The 17,697-nt window shown below is 59.4% G+C and overlaps 1 protein-coding gene across 2 annotated transcripts; it reads left to right on the forward strand.

The window, feature by feature from the left end:
• The first annotated feature begins 2,619 nt into the window (after nucleotides 1-2,619).
• Nucleotides 2,620-16,158, forward strand: CCDC88B (coiled-coil and HOOK domain protein 88B). Of its 2 annotated transcripts, XM_087822409.1 has the most exons (28): nucleotides 2,620-2,679; nucleotides 2,956-3,095; nucleotides 3,239-3,350; nucleotides 3,433-3,502; nucleotides 3,577-3,635; nucleotides 3,724-3,807; nucleotides 3,887-4,030; nucleotides 4,240-4,385; nucleotides 4,514-4,595; nucleotides 4,747-4,905; nucleotides 5,412-5,558; nucleotides 5,710-5,818; nucleotides 6,011-6,147; nucleotides 6,231-7,358; nucleotides 10,279-10,406; nucleotides 10,485-10,602; nucleotides 11,394-11,489; nucleotides 11,569-11,709; nucleotides 12,264-12,520; nucleotides 12,753-12,896; nucleotides 13,086-13,272; nucleotides 13,405-13,550; nucleotides 13,800-13,898; nucleotides 14,057-14,223; nucleotides 14,465-14,578; nucleotides 14,759-14,965; nucleotides 15,125-15,202; nucleotides 16,009-16,158. In XM_087822409.1, the coding sequence occupies exons 1-28, from the start codon at nucleotides 2,620-2,622 to the stop codon at nucleotides 16,062-16,064; spliced, it is 4,515 nt and encodes a 1,504-aa protein (XP_087678535.1). In that variant the 3' UTR covers nucleotides 16,065-16,158. The 2 variants fall into 2 exon arrangements, with proteins under 2 accessions (XP_087678535.1, XP_087678536.1); XM_087822410.1 differs by lacking the exon at nucleotides 14,465-14,578 and having other exon boundaries at nucleotides 15,125-15,193.
• Nucleotides 16,159-17,697: the final 1,539 nt, after the last annotated feature.

The following is a 17,697-nucleotide window of genomic DNA, read 5'->3' on the forward strand; positions in this document are numbered from 1 at the left end:
GAACCAGACTGAGGTGCAGCCAGGCATGTCTGAAGTGACAGATGTGAGAGCAATTGTGACACGGCCCCTGCCTCTGAGGCCAAGGAAGGCTGTGACCTGGAGATGTGATGGGGCCCTTGCCCGGCAGGAGATGAGGCCCAGCCCTGACGCTTGGCTAACCCCAGCAGGTGCTCCAGAAGACTTCCTGGGTGGGAATCCTTGGGGGATACAGACAGAAGTAAAATTCACAGGGGGTCCAATTGGGACAGACCCTTGATATTATTACTAGTAAAGATAATCACCAACCCAGGGACCATTTAATGAAGGCTTGAGCCAGGCACCAGCTCATGGAACCCTCATAATTCTCTGAGAGGATTACCCTCATTTCAGATGCACTGGGGCAGGGGGGTTAAACAACACTTGTGCTAACAGCCCTGCATGGCTTCCCATTGCCTGGTCAGACCAGCTCACCTTGGTCACGAGCAACTTTGCACTGTGGCCCCACTGCCTTCCTTCAGTTGGTTCTACTACTCAATAGCCGTGTGGCTTTGAGGAAGTTATCACCTCTCCGAGTCTCCGTTTCCTCCTCTGTAAATTGGAGATAATACACAGTCCTTATTTCATAAACTTGTCTGGAGCAAATGAATTCAGAAGTGTAAAGCGCTGGTAACCATGACTGGCTACCATGTGCGTGCCACGATTGTTCTTATGACCCCATATTTTATCAAACCTAAGATGTCATCGGTTGTAAAAGAAGCCACTAAGGAAAAAAAGAACACTGTCAGTTAACTATGTCCCAAGGCTCTTTCATCACTAGAATCTTTATTTTATAAGTCCCGAAGGAGCTCTTTTTGACTTAAATGTAGATTCTCATCATATAAAATTCTGATGCACACATAAAAAGGAAAACAGAAGCAAAATAAATTGTTTACAGTGTTCGGAAAATTTTTTCACATTTAGAGTCTGACAGAGATGCGATGTCTGTGTTTCACGCCACCTCCTCCTGGGAGACCTTGAGTGTTGGGGACCAGCTCCCCTTCCAGCAATCCATGAGACCAACTTACAGCTCTTAGATCGGTTCTGGTCAGCTCTTAGGTCAGCTTTGCAATCGGCTTCTGCTTTGGAAGTGTTACTGATAAGGCTGGCTGTCCTCCCCGAGGGCTCCTACCACTTGGGTTCTGGGGTTAAAAGAGTGTTCTGCCCTTGCCTCTGGGTTTCTCCCCAAGCTGCCGACGCCCTTTCTGCAGAGTTAAATGCTTTGGAAGGGTGGGCACGTGCAGATCTGCTGCCAGCCAGACAGCAACCCTACATGTAACCTGACTTCAGAGATAAATATGAGAAATAAAGTCTTGGAATGGGCAAAACATGAATAATTTCTAAACTTTATACCGGCCATATTTCCAGCTGCCACAGAGCCACTGTACACTGTTCCCGCTGCCTGGAATGCCCTTCCTCACTCCCCACTTTGCCCAGTTAACCCAATCATCACTGATCTCAGCTCCACTATTTAAAAAAAAAAGTTTTTATTGATTTTAAGAGAGAGAAGAAGGGAGAGGGAGAGAGAGAGAGAGAAACATTGATGTGAGAGAGAAACATCAATTGGTTGCCTCCTGCGTGCACCCTAACCAGGGATAGAACCCACAACCTGGGTCTGTGCCCTGACCAGGACTCGAACCAGTGACCTTTTAGTGCATGGGCTGACGCTCAACCAACTGAGCCACATTGACCAGGGCTCCACTTTAAAAAAACATTTAGTTTTTTTTGTTTATTTATTTTAATTTTTTTGAGCCCCCTCTGGATGCCTTTCCCGAAGTCAAATCCCTTCCCCATCTATGCCCCTAGTATCGCTGCAATGTTACACTCTGAGTGTGTGTGATTTGGGGGTAGCTCTCTCCCCAGCACTGGCGAATGAAAGAGTGAGGCCCTGTAGCGAGCAGTGGCGGAATGGAGAGGTCCTGGCCCTTTTGTCTAAGAGACGAATGCTGCTGTCCTCTGCACTGAACTGCTCCCCTCAGAAGTCCCACACACTTATTTTACAAACGGAAACTGAGGCCTGTGAGGTCACTTGCCCATGGTCCAGACATCCTGTCTCAGTCCAGTGTGCATAGAATATGGGGGTGGGCTTCAGAGGGGTCTTGCTGGGGGAGGCGGCCTCTGAGCCAGGCTTCGCAGGTTGGGCGACAGTTTGGGTAACTTGGAGAAACATCAAAAGGAAGGGAAGCCAGCAGATGAGAAGACGAGGTGTGGGCACCCAGACTCACCCCGTAAGGCTGGGAGGCCCCTCAGAGGCTCTGGAAGGTGCAAGGCTGAGGTCACCCTCTCAGGTTTCAAGTTGGGAAACAGAGGCCCAGAGAGGGGAGAACTCACCTGCCATTGCCATCCAGCCACGAGTGCTGTGGGCCTTGCTCCTGGGGGGCTTCACCTTCGCCTGTTAGTCTCAGTCCCTGAGGAGATGCTGGGAGGGTGCAGCTTGGCCAAGTGGGGGCAGAGGAAGGGCTCTGGGGGTGCACAGGCGCCTGCACCCGGAAGGAGGAAGCTGTACAGGGTGTCTGTGGCTGGGCCCGGGATCCCCCCCGGGGACTTCCTCTTCCTCTCAGGGCAGGTGTAGCTGCCACAGCGAGACCAACACCCTGGCCCGTCATGGACGGGGGCAAGGGACCCAGACTCAGAGACTTCCTGGGTGGGAGCCTGGCCACCTGGGTGAGGCAGCAGGTGGAAGGGGTTGGGGAGGGGAAGTGAGCAGCGGCGAGGGGCTGGTGTAGGGGTGGGGGGAGGATGGGGCAGAGATGGGGTCTGAGGGGGGTGGGCTTAAATGTGAGGCGGGAAAAGGGGTCCAGACCTGTGGGCACAGAGACATTCAAGGATTTGGTGAGGAGGGGGCCGTGTGGGCTCAGGGGGCAGGTCAAAGGGGCTCGGGGTTCACTCTCCTGGGGGGGCTCTCTCCTGGGCCGGCTGACCTGTCTCTGCTTCCCACAGGCGCTGGGACTGGCTGGGCTGGTGGGAGAGGCGGAGGAGCCAGAGGGGGAAGAGGAGGAGGGAGAGGGGCCCCTCTGTTCCGAGAAGAGGTTCTTGCGACTCAGCGATGGGGCCCTGCTCCTCCGGGTGCTGGGCATCATGTAAGGGGCATGGGGGCCAGCCTAGGAGCTGAGGGGAGGGGTGGGACAGGCTGCTGGGCAGAGCCTGAGGTCTGGGGGCGGAGCCTGGTTGAGGGGAGGTGGGTCCTTGATACCTTTCCAACCAATGCCCCCTGTGTCCACAGTGCTCCTAGTTCCCGAGGGGGCCTACGGATAATCAGGGGCCATGACAGTCCCGCAGCCCGTCGGGTGCGGAACCTGAACCTCCTGTGGGGCCGACTGAGGGACTTCTACCAGGTGAGGGCTTGGGAGGGGAGGCTGAGTTGGGGGCTCTTTGCAGGAAGGTCCATCTCATTATCTCCTCCCCCTTCCCCCCCAGGAGGAGCTGCAGCTGCTGATCCTGTCACCACCCCCTGACCTCCAGACACTGGGGTTTGACCCCTTCTCAGGTACTCTCTCCCACCACCCCTTCCTGCGTCTACCCTCCCGCCACCTGTTAACCCCCTGTGCTTGTGCCCTGCAGAGGAGGCCATGGAGGAGCTGGAAGGCATCCTTCGGCTGTTGCTGGGAGCATCGGTGCAGGTGAGAGGGAGGGGAAAGGGCAGGGTCCAGCTTTGGCTGCAGAGGTGGGACACTCCTGTGCCAGCCTCCCCAACTTGTTCCCCTACAGTGTGAGCACCGGGAACTCTTCATCCGGCACATCCAGGGCCTCAGCCTGGAGGTCCAGAGTGAGCTGGCTGCTGCCATCCAGGAGGTACGGCTTTGGACTGACACTATCTGGGGACACCCTGCCCCTGACTTCTTAGGCTGAACTGCTTTCTCTACTCACCCAGGTGACCCAGCCTGGGGCGGGCATAGTGCTGGCACTGGCTGGGCCGGAGCTTGGGGAGCTGACACCTCCAGAGCTGGAGATGCTGTCCCGGACCCTGAGGGGGACATTACTGAGACTGGCACGGGAGCGTGATATGGGGGCCCAGGTATAGGGCAACAGGGGTACAGAGGGCCAGATGTAGGAATGGGAGGACCACAGGGACCCCATATGTGGGGGAGATAGGTGCTGAGGCCCAGGTGTGGGGTTGGGGGTCTTGGGGCTGCAAGAGCCAAATTCAGCTTGTGGTGCTTGGGGAAGATGTGGGAGGCCTAGTTTACTTCTGACCCCTGACCCCTGACCCCTGATCTTCCACAGCGGCTGGCTGAACTGCTGCTGGAGCGAGAACCAGCCCCTCTGTTGCCGGAGGCTCCTGCTAGGACTCCCCTGGAGGGCCCCTCCAACCACCTGGCCCTGCAGCTGGCCAACACCAAGGCCCAGTTGCGGCGCCTGCGCCAGGAGCTGTGAGCGCAGCAGGGAGAGGGCAGATTAGGGCTAGATGGGGCCCAGCCCCGTGGTATGGGTGGGACCAGGCCTGGGAAGGGCTGCGGGTTGCTGGTCCCCAGACCCCTCCAGCGTCTCTTTCCTCCAGGGAGGAGAAGGCCGAGCTGCTGCTAGACTCCCAGGAGGAGGTGCAGGGCCTAGAGGCGGAAATTCGAAGGCTCCGCCAGGAGGTGCGTTCAGATGCTTCCCACCAGCGCAGTAGTTCCTAACCTTTCCCCCGCACCGCGCGCGTCCCATTGCCTCCCTGTGCCCGGGCTCCTTCGCGTCCCCAGTCCCTGTGGCTGCGGCTGGCCTGTCCCAGCTCCGCTCCATCTGGCCCAGGCCCAGGCGCTGTCGGGACAGGCCAAGCGGGCCGAGCTCTACCGAGAGGAGGCGGAGGCGCTGCGGGAGCGGGCGGGCCGCCTGCCCCGCCTGCAGGAGGAGCTGCGGCGCTGCCGCGAGCGGCTGCAGGCGGCCGAGGCCTGCAAGGGCCAGCTGGAGGTGAGGCCGAGCCGGGCCTGGGGGGCGGGGCTTGTGGAGGGGAGGGGTCTGGGGCGGGGCCTGCCGGGGGGAGGGTAGGGCCTGAGGAGGGGCGAATTTGGGCCCGGAGAAGAGAGATTCAGGCTTTACCGAGGGTACAGCCGTGGCTCTGAGAAATGGGTAAAGGCCCTCTGGACGGTGGGGCAGACGGAGGGGAAAGGTGGGGGTTGAGGGTAAGAGTAGGTCCTGGGAGGGAGGGCGGGGCGGACTGTAGGGGCGGTGGTGTCTGGAGAGAGTCCCTAGCTAGGGGAGCTGATAAATAGGGCCCAGAGGGATGCAACCTTGGAAGGCAGCTTCTGGGGGGAAGAGTGGGGCCAGGTGCTAGGGAAGTGGTACCTGGAGAGAGCCTGCAGAGGACTGAGTGAAGGAGGGGAGAGGTGGGGCCTAGAGAGCCCCATGGGTGTGGGGGTCAGGTGGGGAGGAGAGGAGCATCCAACCACTGGCTCTCTGACCCTCCTTCCCCCAAGGAGGAGCGGGCGCTCTCTGGGACTCTGGAGGCCTCGAAGGCCCTGCTGGAGGAGCAGCTGGAGGCCGCTCAAGAGCGTTGTGCTCGGCTGCATGAGACCCAGCGTGAGAACCTGCTTCTGCGGACCCGGCTGGGCGAGGCTCACGCGGTGAGCTTGCCAGAGTGACCCCCATGGTCCCCCAGGGTTCCCTAGTGATCCCTATGACCCCAACTCCTAGTTTTCCTTAGTGATCCTCTAGCCCACACACTTGGCCTGGTTATGGTGGGGAGGGCTTGTCTGACCCTTCCCTCCCGGCCAGGAGCTAGACTCTCTGCGGCATCAGGTGGACCAGCTGGCAGAGGAGAACGTGGAGCTGGAGCTGGAGCTTCAGCGGAGCCTGGAGCCACTCCCGGGCTCTCCTGGGGAGGGTGAGTGGTGCCTCAGTGGAGGAACTGGGGCTGGAGGGCTGCCTGTGTCTTTCTGCAGCTGTGGTAGGGATGGTTTCTGACTTCCCCCCCTTCCCCCAGGTCTCTGGGGGTGTAGGGGTTTAGGTGAGGAGCCAGGGAGTGTGGCAGGACCAAGGGTGGGGAGGGATCCTCACCTCATCTCACACACCCCAGCACCCCTGCCAGGAGCGGCCCCCTCGATACATGATGAAGTGAGGGAGGCAGAGGCGAGGCGGCTACAGAGCCTGGAGCGGGAGAATCAGGAGCTTCAAGCCCTGCTACAGGTGTTACAGGGGCAGCCAGGTGGCCAGGTGAGTCCCCTTCCCCAACCATCCTAGTAGGTCCTTCCTGGTGGCCTCCTCTGGGCTTGACCATCCCTCTCATGTGCCCTCAGCTCCCCCTGCTGGAGGAGCAGAGTGAGGACTCTGTGGTTCCAGAGCTGGCTGCAGCTCCCCAGACTCGCCTGACCTCAGACCATGGCCCCCAGGGCTTGGTTGGCCAAACCTGTGATGAAGACCCCCAGGTCTTGGACTTGGCTTCCCCAGCATCAGAATCCACCCTGGAGGGGTTAGTTGAGTGTCCCCAGACATCTGAGTCAGACCCTCAAGTGATGGAAAGGCCCCTTCAGACGGCTCCCATGGCCCCCCAGACCTCGGACTTGATGCCCCAAGAGTCAGATCCTGCTGTAGAGACACAGGAGTCCCTGAAGAAGGCTGGCCATGGAGCCCCTCTCCAGAACTCTGCCTCTGTGGCCCCACCTCAGGGTCCTGAGATCAAAATTCAGGCCCAGCTATTGTTGGGAGGAGAGACTGGGGAGTCAGTGCCCAAGGCCCAGGGCCTAAGACAGGAGGTCCCTGAGAGCAAGCCCGGACCCACAAAACCCAGCCTCTATGTGCAGTTGGAGGAGCAGGAGTCCCTAGGCAAGAGGCTGGACCTACCCAAGGAACAAATGGAGGCCAGAAAGCAGGAACTGAGGCTGGAGGGGATGATCAGGGACCCAGCCCAGAAGCCGGAAATGGCTCCTGAGGCCCAGGCATTGGAGGGATCAATCCCAGGGGACATCTTGACCAGTGGTTACCCAGAGCAGGAGGCTCTCAGAGAGGAGGTGGCTCTGCTGAGGAGAGAGGCTGAAGCCCTTCGAGCTGAGCTGGAGGTCCAGGCTTGGAGGCTGGAGGCCCGAGGAGCGGAGGCTGCTCGCCTGTATGAGGAGCTGGCTCAGGCTCGGAGGGCAGAGGCTGAGGCCCACCGGGAGGCAGAGGCCCAGGTTCAGGAGCAGGCCCGACTGCGGGAGGCCGTGGAGGCAGCCAGGCAGGAGCTGGAGGCTGCATCGCGGGAGCGGGAGGCACTGGCAGAGGCACTGGCGGCAACAGGCCGAGAGCGAAGGCAGTGGGAGCGCGAGGGACCCAGGCTCCGGGCCCGGGCTGAGGCCGCAGAGGAGCGGCTGCAAGTACTGGAGAGCGAGAGCCGCCAGCACGTAGAGGAGGCCGAGAGGGAACGACGGGAGAGGCAGGCCCTCAAAGAGGTATGTGGGTGCTTACGTTTGTTTGGGGTCAGGAAATGGGGTTCCAGGCCAGTGGCTGGAGTTTTGGCTTATTCATTCCATCAGCAGCCACTGAGCCCAGCATTGAGCTGGGACTGAAGATAAAAAGACGAAGTCCATTTCTGCCTTCCAAAGGTATGCCTGGCTTGGGAAAGGAGCAGATGTCCCCTACCTTTGATGGGGTGGCTGCGGAGGTGATAAGAGTGTGGGCAGGGAGCCAGAGTGCCTGGGTGCAAATCCTGGCTCTCTGACTACAGCAGTCGCTCACCTGCACCCCAGTGCCTCCTTTTGTAAAATGGGGGTACTCTTCGTAGCTGTGGTCTTCTGGAAGACCAGAGAAGGTGGTGGTGCAAGAGCCTAGTTCATGCTGGTCGAGACACATTGGTTATGAAGAGCAAAGTGCTGTGGGAGCCTGCGGGAGAGGGAGCTGATAATGACAGAGTTGGGGCAAGGAGGCTTTGGGGAGGGTTCTGGGGAATGGTCAAGATTTCACCAGATGGGGAAGGGCATTTCATCCCAAGGGAACAGCCTGTGCAAAGACTTGAAGGTATCAAAGATTTTTAGGAGCCCAAGAGGAAGGGGGGGGATAGGGGCCCGAGAGGTGTGTTGGGCTAGCTTTTCAGGTGTTCGTATTCCATCCTCAGTCAGGGAGAGCCACCCAGGGGTGTGGTGACCTGTGTGAGTCTGGGTTTGAGGAGGGTCACTTTGGTGTGCAAGGGCCTGGAACAATTAGGAGGCAGTGCCTTATGGTTCAGGTGGCAGGTGAGTCTGGCTTGACTGAGAGAGGAGATGGAAGAGAGAGGAGGCCGGGAAACACCTTTATTCATTCATTCTGGCATGTTTGTGGGTGTCTCCTTGGCACTAGGCCCTGCACCAGGCAGCCAGCATGCCCAGACTCGGAGAAGTGCTCCCAGTCTGGGGTGGAAACAGGACTGTGCAGGGAGCCGTGGGGGTTCAGGAAGCATGTAGGACTCAAGGCTGGGACACATGAGGGAAGGCTTCCTGGAGGAGGGGTGAGAATGGCAGTGAGCATGGAGGAGGTTCAGGTGGGAGTTTGTATGGGTGGAGCGTGAAGTGGGGAGTGGAGGGAGGTGAGAATTCATTTAGCAGGGTTCCTGTTGGACAGGGCTTCATCTTCCTTCCACGGAAAGGAGTTGTGGCTTTTTTCGTGAAGGCAGTGGGAGCCACTGGAGTGGAGTGGTCAGGGCTGTGTGTGGAAAGGCCCCTCAGGGGAATGGGAGGAGGCAGTGAGGCAGTGGAAAGGGTGTTCGGGTCAGCAGGGACCAGTGCTGTGGGAGGGTGTGCCACAGACAGGAATTGAATCTTGTGCCTGAGCAGTTTGGTTTCATCCCTGTTGTACTGACGAGGACACCGAGGTTCAGAAAGGAGGGCTAATTGGCTCTGAGACCTCGTCCAGTACAGAGGAGTGGGGACCACACTGTTAGGTTGACCTAGGGTTGGGTATTATGCATGACGGGCCTGGGGAATGTGGCAATTGGGGGTTCGGGTAAGAGGGTAAAACTGAGAGGCTGTCTCTGGGGTCCACTGGGTAGGATGTAACAGATGCTGTCGTGCAGACCTGGGTTATAGCCCGAATCCCCTACTTATCAGCTGTGTGGCTTGTGGCAAATTACTTAACCTCTCTGAGTCTTGGTTTACTCACCTGTAAAACTGGAATAAAAACGACCTGCCTCCCAGGCTGCTGTGGGATAACGAATGGAGAGAGCTTGGGGCAGCTGTGGAGAGGAGATGCCAGCAGGTGGGCCGTGAAGGCGAGGCTGGGCTGGCTGCTCAAAGGGCCAGCTCTGAGGACTGAGTGGGTGAAAGAGGCTGAGGACAACGTGGGCAACTTTGTGAGATTTCCTGGTCAGAGTACTTCCTGGTGACAAGTGGCTGTGGCGCAGGGGGAGGTGACCAGCCAGGGGGAGAGATCAGGGAACCTGAGGCCAAGGAAGTTGTCCACATGGGCCTCCTGAGCTGGATGGAGGGCAGGAGGTGCAGGGAGGGAGCACCGATGGCTGTGGTCAGGGCCTGGAGGAGGGCAGGGCAGGGTTCTGGGCCCAGTTCTGGTCTCCTTCATTGCATCACTCTTCTTACCCTCAGCCCTTGCCTACCAGCAGCAGGGCATCATGGGACTTGTAGTTTTCAGTGAGAGGCAGTGGGCACGGGTGTCTGGAAGTTCATTGATCCTGGGGGGAGATCTGAAGGGTGGGGGGTTGCTAAGCCAGGAAAATCAGAGCAAAGCCTGTAGAATTGGTTTCCAGAGGGAGGATTTGACAAGCTGCTTGGCCGGAGTTGGCCCTTCCCTGTGGTTTTATCCTGCCAGGGCCCCCACACCTCAGAATTGTTTGGTTTACCTCCCTCTGGGGGCCCACACCTTAAATTGGGCCTCCTGCGCCATTCTGCAATGGTGTGGTCCAACTGCCAGAGGCCGCTGGGCCCTAGCATCTCTGTCCCCCCCACCCCCAGTCCCCACTGTGGTTAGGCCTGGTGTTCACCAAGTTCCTGTCTTCTGTGGCCTCCCTGTGGCTGAGGGCGCTCTCCAGACCTGCTTCCGCTGAGCCCCTCTTTCCTTTACATGGCTAGTGTGGCCCCAGCACGTAGGGCACGTCCAGCTGTCACTAGGCACATCAGGAACCATGGACTCAGAGAGGTGACTCTGACTCCTGCCAGGCTTACAATCCCCAGTTCTTTCATACCCACTCTGTCCGGTGACCAGGCTTTGCTCCCATTTTACAGATCTGAGAGAGGAGGCCCAAAGAGTTACAGATGTTTGTCTAGGGTGACAGAGCAAGGACAGAAAACCAGGTCTCCTGACTCTCAGGCATCTGTCTCTGTCCCTCCCCTGCGTGATGGTGATGGTCTGTTCTTCTGGCCCTGAGCCTGCTCTGTCTACCCTTAGGAGCTAGAGAAGGCTGTGGTGCGGGGCCAGGAGCTGGGGGCCCGGCTGGAGCGTCTACAGAATGAGTTGGAGCAGGCGACTCTGGAGCGCCAGGAATTTCTGCGGGAGCAAGAGTTTCAGCACCAGAGGTGGGGGCGTTGCCTGAGGGCCAGAGAGTGTCAGGCAGAGACCTGAGGAGGGGTAGATGCCAAGGCTCCTTCTTGCAGGTACCAGAGCCTGGAGCAGCGGATGACAACTGAGCTGCAGGCTATGGCCACCAGCAAGGAGGAGGCGCTGATGAAGCTTAAGACAAGGGCCCTGCAGCTAGAAGAGGAGCTGTTACAGGTGAGGCTTAGGCCCTGGGAGCAGGAGAGGGGGGGCTCATCCCATCTCTCCCTCCATTTTCCATGCAGATGTGCAAGGGTGCATGGGCTCCCATCCCTCCAATGCCCCCTCTGGTCTTGTTCCTCAATTCTTGGCCAGTTGCTCACCTTGTAACTCCTTTTGGGGCCTATTGGAAGGGGCACTGTACTGAGAGTGAGGCTGACTCTGCCGATACTGGGTGGTCTTCTGGGGGCCTTGTCACCTAATTTCTTAAATGGACAGAACCTGATGGCTTTGTTTTGAGGTGACTGCTATGTCTTTCTTGCTTGGGACCCCCACCCCTCCTAGTGAGCTCAATTATTGTTGTCATTGTCATAAGTCAGTCGTTATTTCTGATGCCCCTGTAGCATATGGGCTCAGTGCTCAGCACTGGGGTGTGATGGAACCCAGTACCAAGCTGCCATACTCAGGGACAGAGGCAAGAAAACAGGCGACCATCACATAGTGCCAGGGGCCAGTGGGCACCCAGCAGACTGCTTCGTTGGCAACTGTGCAGTTGGTCAGGGGAGGCTTTCTGGAGAAAGTGATGTTGCAACTGGGACCCAGAGGAAGAGTAGGATGTACAGGAGGAGCAGCAGGGCCAAGTCACCTGCTGCAACCAAGAGAAGGCGACAAGGGCAGAATGAAGAGTGATGGAGCTGCGGGAGCCAGGAGTGCAGGGTTGTGGGGTAAGGGTCCACTGTTCAGGTCCCTGTGCCATCTCCCAAGCACTGCTGCTTCCCGGCGTGACCTCCCAGGGCCTCTCCTTGCAGCTGCGCCAGGGCCCTGTGGGGCTGGAGCCCAAGGAGCACACTGAGCCCAAGATCATGGAGGCCCAGGACGGGCGGCTCATTGAGGTGGAGCGCAGTGTGAGTGGTAAACGGTGGTGGGCACAGAGGTTGTGGGGGGAAAGTGGCCTGGCCACTAACTCCCCTCCCTGCTGAGCAGAATGCAACACTGGTGGCTGAGAAGGCAGCTCTGCAAGGGCAGCTGCAGCTCTTGGAGGGGCAGCTGGGAAGCCTGCAGGGGCGTGCCCAGGAGCTGCTGCTGCAGAGTCAGCAGGCACAGGAGCACAGCAGTCGCCTGCAGGTAGGTGGCGGCTGGGTGCCCTGTCCCCCACCCAATCCTTGCCCACTTACCACTACCCCCTGCCCTTATATTGCTTCCTGCCCCTTTTCCCTGCCTCAGCTCCCAGCCAGCTGTCTCTCCCTGTTCCCTAGTCACATGTGCCTGTGCCCCTGACCCCAGCCACCTTGTTCTGCACCCCTCCTTCTTACCCCTGCCCACTTCCACTTCCCTGTTCTACCTGCTTCCCACCCCCACACCTGTGTCCATGTTTCTCGGTCTCCAGCCCTCTTCTCCGCAGCCAACCATTAGTTCCTACCACTTTCCAGGCCCACCCCAGCCCCATCTGTCACATCTCTGCCTTGTGCCTCTTGCCCTCCCTTCCATGGCCTGGCACAGGCCACGAGCCTCTCCTCTCCCCTTGCCCATTTGCCTCTGCCTCTGGCTCCATTCTGCCCCTACCCCAGCCCTCTGCCTCCTCACAGCTTTCACTCCCTGTCCTCTGCCCTGCCCTTTCCCTTACTCCCCTTCTGGCCGGGGGTTCCACCCCGTGACCCCTGCTCCCTCCTCTGCCCTAGGCCGATAAGTCTGTGCTGGAGATGCAGGGCCAGGAGCTGCACAGGAAGCTGGGGGTGTTGGAGGAGGAGGTGCGGGCAGCGCGTCGGTCCCAGGAGGAAACCCGCGGGCAGCAGCAGGCCCTGCTGCGGGACCATGAGGCCCTGGCCCAGCTACAGCGGCGGCAGGAGGCTGAGCTAGAGGGGCTGCTGGCCCGGCACCGAGACCTCAAGGCCAACATGCGGTCACTGGAGCTTGCCCACCGAGAGCTGCAGGGCCGGTGAGTCTCCCCCAAACACCCAGCTCCTCTCTCCCTGAGGGAAGCACCGCCTAGGGCCCCACCTCCACTGCTGTGCCCTCACTGGGAGTGGTGAGCACCTGGTGCATTCTGCCCGGTGGCTTTGCCGTGGCCTGTGCTTAGGAGACGGCAGACCTCCAGGCTCAGACAGTCCAGCTGCCTGCTTGCCCTGACCCCAGGTCCCTGCAGCCCTCTCAGCCCTTGTCCATCCCAGGCACGAGCAGCTGCAGGCCCAGAAGGCCAACGTGGAGGCGCAGGAGTTGGCTCTGCTGGCAGAGCGTGAGCGCCTGATGCAAGATGGACATCGGCAGCGGGACCTGGAGGAGGAGCTGCGGAGGCTACAGAGCGAGCACGACAGGTACCAGCCCTGGCGCAGCCCGGCCCCTCTTGGGCCAGTTCTCAGTGTTTCCCTCTCTGAAGTGAGTTGGTGGTGACTCACTGTCCCTGTGGGGTCCTGCTTTGCTCCTACCTAACACAGCTCCTCGAATCCTCATGAGGAGGCTGGGGGGTGAGTTCCCTCAGAGAGCAGCTGTCCTTGCCTCCACAGGGCTCAGAAGCTGCTGGCAGAGGTGTCCCGGGAGCGGGGTGAGCTGCAGGGTGAACGTGGGGAGCTGCGGGGCCGGCTGGCGCGACTGGAGCTGGAGCGGGCACAGCTGGAGATGCAGAGCCAGCAGCTGCGCGAGTCCAACCAGCAGCTGGACCTGAGTGCCTGCCGGCTGACCACGCAGTGCGAGGTGTGGGGTGTGAGGGTTGGGGTGGCCCTAGTGGGGTTGGGGGGGGCTGGGAACGAGGACAGGGGGAAGGGCGTGGAAGTAGCCACCCTGAGCCCCATCAGGCCCTCCTGTCCTGCTGCTTGCCCCCTACAGCTCTTGACAGAGCTGCGGAGCGCCCAGGAAGAGGAGAACCGGCAGCTGCTGGCCGAGGTGCAGGCCCTGAGCCGGGAGAACCGGGAGCTCCTGGAGCGCAGCCTCGAGAGCCGGGACCACCTGCACCGCGAGCAGCGAGAGTACCTGTGAGCGGGCTGCGGGAGCTGGAGCCGGTCCCGGAGAGCCCTTTGGTTGTTTAGGGGAGATGCCCTGGGAGGTCCTGGGAAAAGGGCTGGGGCTGACCCCCAGGGGTTTGGGGCAGTGGCAGTTTGTCACCCCACACAGGAGTGAGTCAGTGTGCTAGCAACTGGCAGGGCTGTACCTGCTTAAACCCAAGCCTTGCTCCTGCCCAGGCCTCATGCTGCCTCGTCCCTCCCATTCTCTCCGTCCCCCAGGGACCAGCTCAACGCCCTGCGCCGTGAGAAGCAGAAGCTGGTGGAGAAGATCATGGACCAGTACCGCGTGCTGGAGCCTGGGCCCCTGCCCCGGACCAAGTGAGTGGCTCCTTCACCCCTTAGGCTGGGGTCCTCCCTCTGGCCCAACTCAGGTCCAGGCCCAGTGAGGGTTTTTCCCTGGCCTTCGCATCCCCAACATGGCCCTCTTGTCCCCTTCCTCTGTGGCCTTACTCCCTCTTGTGCCCTCTTGCTCCCAGGAAGGGCAGCTGGCTGGCAGACAAGGTGAAGAGGCTGATGCGACCCCGGCGGGAGGGGGGCCTCCATGGGGGGCCACGCCTGTGGGCCGTTGGGGCTGGCAGCACCGAGAGCCTGGGGGGCCCCCCAGAGATGGAGCTCTCCGAGGGCAGGGAGGCGGATGGGACAGGTGGGTCTGGGGGCCAGGTGACCGGGATGGTCCCTACCCCATGTCCTTTATTCCCCACCCTAACGTCTCTGGTCTCTTCCTTCCTGTGTGGCTCATACATGTTCCCCGATGGCCTTCCCTACTGCTCCCTGCCCCCCAGATGCTTTCAGTGGTGCTTTGCTCTGCATCCCCGCTGTGTCCCTCTCATCTGGCACCGCCCTCCTGCCTGCGCCGCCACCCACCCAGTCCTACCCATCCACAGTGGTGCCTAGGACCTTGGAGCAGCAGGGGACTTTAGTGAGAGGTCATTTATTCCAGTCAGCAGACGAGGAAACCGAGGCCCAGGGAGGGGAAGCGCCTTGCTCAAGGTCACAGAGTGAGTTAGTGTCAGAGCCAGCTCAGGGTCCAGCCTCCTGTCACCACCCTCATTCTCCCAGACCCTCCCACCTCTGCAACCTCCTCTCTTTGCCCCTGTGCAGCTTTGCCCTGCTGCTCCTCCGCTCTGCTCAGCCCCTCCTTGCACTACTCTGATACTCCATGCCCGTGCCTCTTGCAGGGTCCCCTTCACCGGCACCCATGCGCCGGGCCCAGAGCTCCCTCTCCCTGCGGGATGAGACTCTGGCGGGCAGGCAGCGGCGGAAACTCAGCTCCAGATTCCCAGTGGGGCGAAGCTCGGAGTCATTCAGCCCCGGGGACACCCCCCGGCAGCGATTCCGACAGCGCCGTCCGGGCCCCCTGGGTGCACCCAGCTCCCATGGCAAAGGTAAGGGACAAGGGTCTCTGCTTCCATTAGCCCCAGCTCCCTGTGGACCCACCAGCTCCTTGGGAGAGGAAGTTTCCCTTCTGTCTCCTGTCTTCCCACAAGCCCTGCCCGCCTCTTTCCTGGTCCCTGTGGCCCAGTAGCTGCCTTGTGTCCCTCCAGGCCCTGGCGTGGGATGGGACGGCTCCGTTGAGACCCTGGCGGAACATGAAGCAGACACCAGCCACGAGGGTGAGTCGGGTGTTTGCCCTGTGTGTGGCCCTTGCGGCGCTCATTCATCCTTTCACTCGCTGGACAATGAGCCTTTACTAAGTGCCAGGTGATGTCTAGCAGGGGATACATGGGGAACATTCTGGTGTAGGAGGCAGACAGTAAACAATATGCACAAAAATAATAATGATCTACAATAGCCCAGTAGAAATATGATGTGAGTTGCAGGTATAATTTAAAATTTTCCGGTAGTCCCATCAGAAAAAGTAAAAAAAGACAGGTAAACTTAATTTTGATAACATTTTATTTAACTCAATAAGCCTGAATTATTAGCATTTTAACATGTAGTCAATGTAAAAAATCATTAACAAGATATATTATTTTTCATATGAAGTCTTTCAAGTCCACTGGTATTTTACACTCAAGCACATCGCAGCTCAGACCTCCTGGAATATTAGGAGGTGGTAATGTTCAGGGGAAAAAGGAAAGTAGGGTGAGGGAGGTCAGAAGCACTGGGTGGGTGGGTTGTAGTTTTAATTGGGGGTGCTCAAGGTAGACCGCAGAGGGGAGGTGAAATTGGAGCAAAGACTGGGAGGTGAGAGTTGGTTGTGTTGACATATCTGGGGAACAGCATTCCAGGCAGAGGGAACAGCGGAAGCAAAGGCCTGGCATTTTGGAGGCCTGGCAAGGTGGCTGGTGCAGCTGGGATGAGAGGGGGATACCTGAGAGCAGGTTAGAGGGGTGGAGGGTGGGCAGGAGATGTAGGGCCCTGTGGACCACGTCCAATGCTGAGAGTCCCCCGAGGGAGTGGGCCTGAGCTGAGCCTTTCCCTCCAGGCCTCGAGGTGCAGGAACCGGAGAAACATCCTCTCTCCCCTTCCCTCAGCCAGTGACACCGCAAGGACTGGGAGTTTGGCAGTGCAGTCTTCTCGCCGCTGGAGTCCTAGCGGGGGCCCCAGGCAGCCCAAGAATTTGGGGAGCCAGAGCCTCCGGGGCAGGTCCTCGGACAAGGAGGCCTGGGCCCCTGGGTCCTCCATGGCCGGCACGGGGGCCCTGAGATGGAGTAGGGATAAGCATGTGAGCAGGGGGGATAGCGGGCCCCCACGAGCAGCTCCTTCCCAGGGCTCTGGCTTTGCCATGCGGCCTTCGCTGAGGAGGAGGTTTCTGGGGGACCCCCCAGATGAAGGAAGCAGGCGGGAGTGGACAAGAGAGCCCCCTACCCGATCTAGGCGGGAGCTAAGGACCGTTGTCCAGGGACCTTGACCTGGGCCTATGTCTGAGCCTTAGCTGGACATGAGAATAAAGCTGGGAAGTAATCGCTTGAGTCTGCGCTGTGTGTATTGGCTGCATCCAGAGCCTTGAGGCGCCAGGGTCACCTGAAGCCCTGAGTCCTCTGCCAGTGGGGTCTGTGGCCATTGGCTTCCTTGCCTGGCACAGGGCAGCAACAGGCTTTCTTCAGGGGAGAGGCCAGTTGTGTTTGCATGGATATCCCAGAGTGGTGGAAGGGGGGTGGGGTCTGGGCAGCCAGCAGTGGGTGGCGCCTGAATCTGGGCTCAGCCTTTGCTTAAAAGGTGGGGTCTGGGCTCGGGGTGGGGGGTGGGGGGTGGGGTTTAAACCCCAGAGGCCCTGCCCACTCCTCCCTAACCCTCTTCTCTCACCTTTTCCTGTCTCATCATTTCTCCCCCACTGCTTTGGGGTTGAGCCCTCCCCAGGGAGCTCCCAGCCTGGTGAGTGTCACCGGGCTGTCATGGAGGGATACAAGAAGTGGTGTGGACACAGGGCCTCCAGGATGACATCCAGGAAGGGGCAATTAGGCTGGGTGGCAGGACGTGAGTCAAGGCACCTGGGGCTGCCCAGGGTAGGGTGGGGCTGAGACTGAGGTGAGGCAGCCTGAATCTGAGGGTAGGCAGAGCTGGGAGGGGTAGCCAGACCAGCCTCCTCAGGGGGACCTGCAGCAGCCTGACTCAAGGGTTTCCACAGCCCCCTTGGGGATAACCTGCTGCTCTGCCTGCCTCTTTTTAGTTCCAGTTTCAGAAGCTGATGGGGTGGGAGTGGACCCCTGGCCTCTAGCTGGAAGCCCCCTCCCATAGGCTTCAGGGTGGGGGTTTGATGGCTGCCCACCCTGTTGGTGGCCCTGTTGGTTATCCGGGAGGGGGAAGAGGCTCTGGAGGACAGGCCAGCCAGGGCTCTCGGCCCAAAGGTGAGAGACCACCTGTGTGGCTCTAACACCCCTTTAAAAACATTTTTTTTTAATTAAAAAAAGTTATTGATTGATTTTAGAGAGAGAAGGGGAGGAGAGAGCAAGAGAGAGAGAGATTGATTTGTTGCTCTGCTTATTTATGTATTCATTGGTTGATTCTTGTATGTGCCCTGACTGGGGATCAAACCTGCAACATTGGCCTATCAGGATGGCACTCTAACCAACTGAGCTACCCGGCCAGGGCTGATACCCCTTTGAGGCCTACTCTGGGTTCTGCATGGGCACCGTGCCAGGCTTAGGGACAATAGGGGGCAGAACCACATGAG

This window comes from Miniopterus natalensis, chromosome 11, assembly GCF_054644295.1.
Source record: "Miniopterus natalensis isolate mMinNat1 chromosome 11, mMinNat1.hap1, whole genome shotgun sequence".
Classification (NCBI taxonomy): Eukaryota; Metazoa; Chordata; class Mammalia; order Chiroptera; family Miniopteridae; genus Miniopterus; species Miniopterus natalensis.

Excerpts from the sequence above, each read along its gene's own strand:
- CCDC88B (XM_087822409.1), top strand. The coding sequence starts at position 2,620 with ATGGACGGGGGCAAGGGACCCAGACTCAGAGACTTCCTGGGTGGGAGC. Across the intron at positions 13,551-13,799 it reads CGCGAGCAGCGAGAGTACCT|GGACCAGCTCAACGCCCTGC; the intron begins GTGAGCGGGCTG and ends TCCGTCCCCCAG. Across the intron at positions 13,899-14,056 it reads GGGCCCCTGCCCCGGACCAA|GAAGGGCAGCTGGCTGGCAG; the intron begins GTGAGTGGCTCC and ends TCTTGCTCCCAG.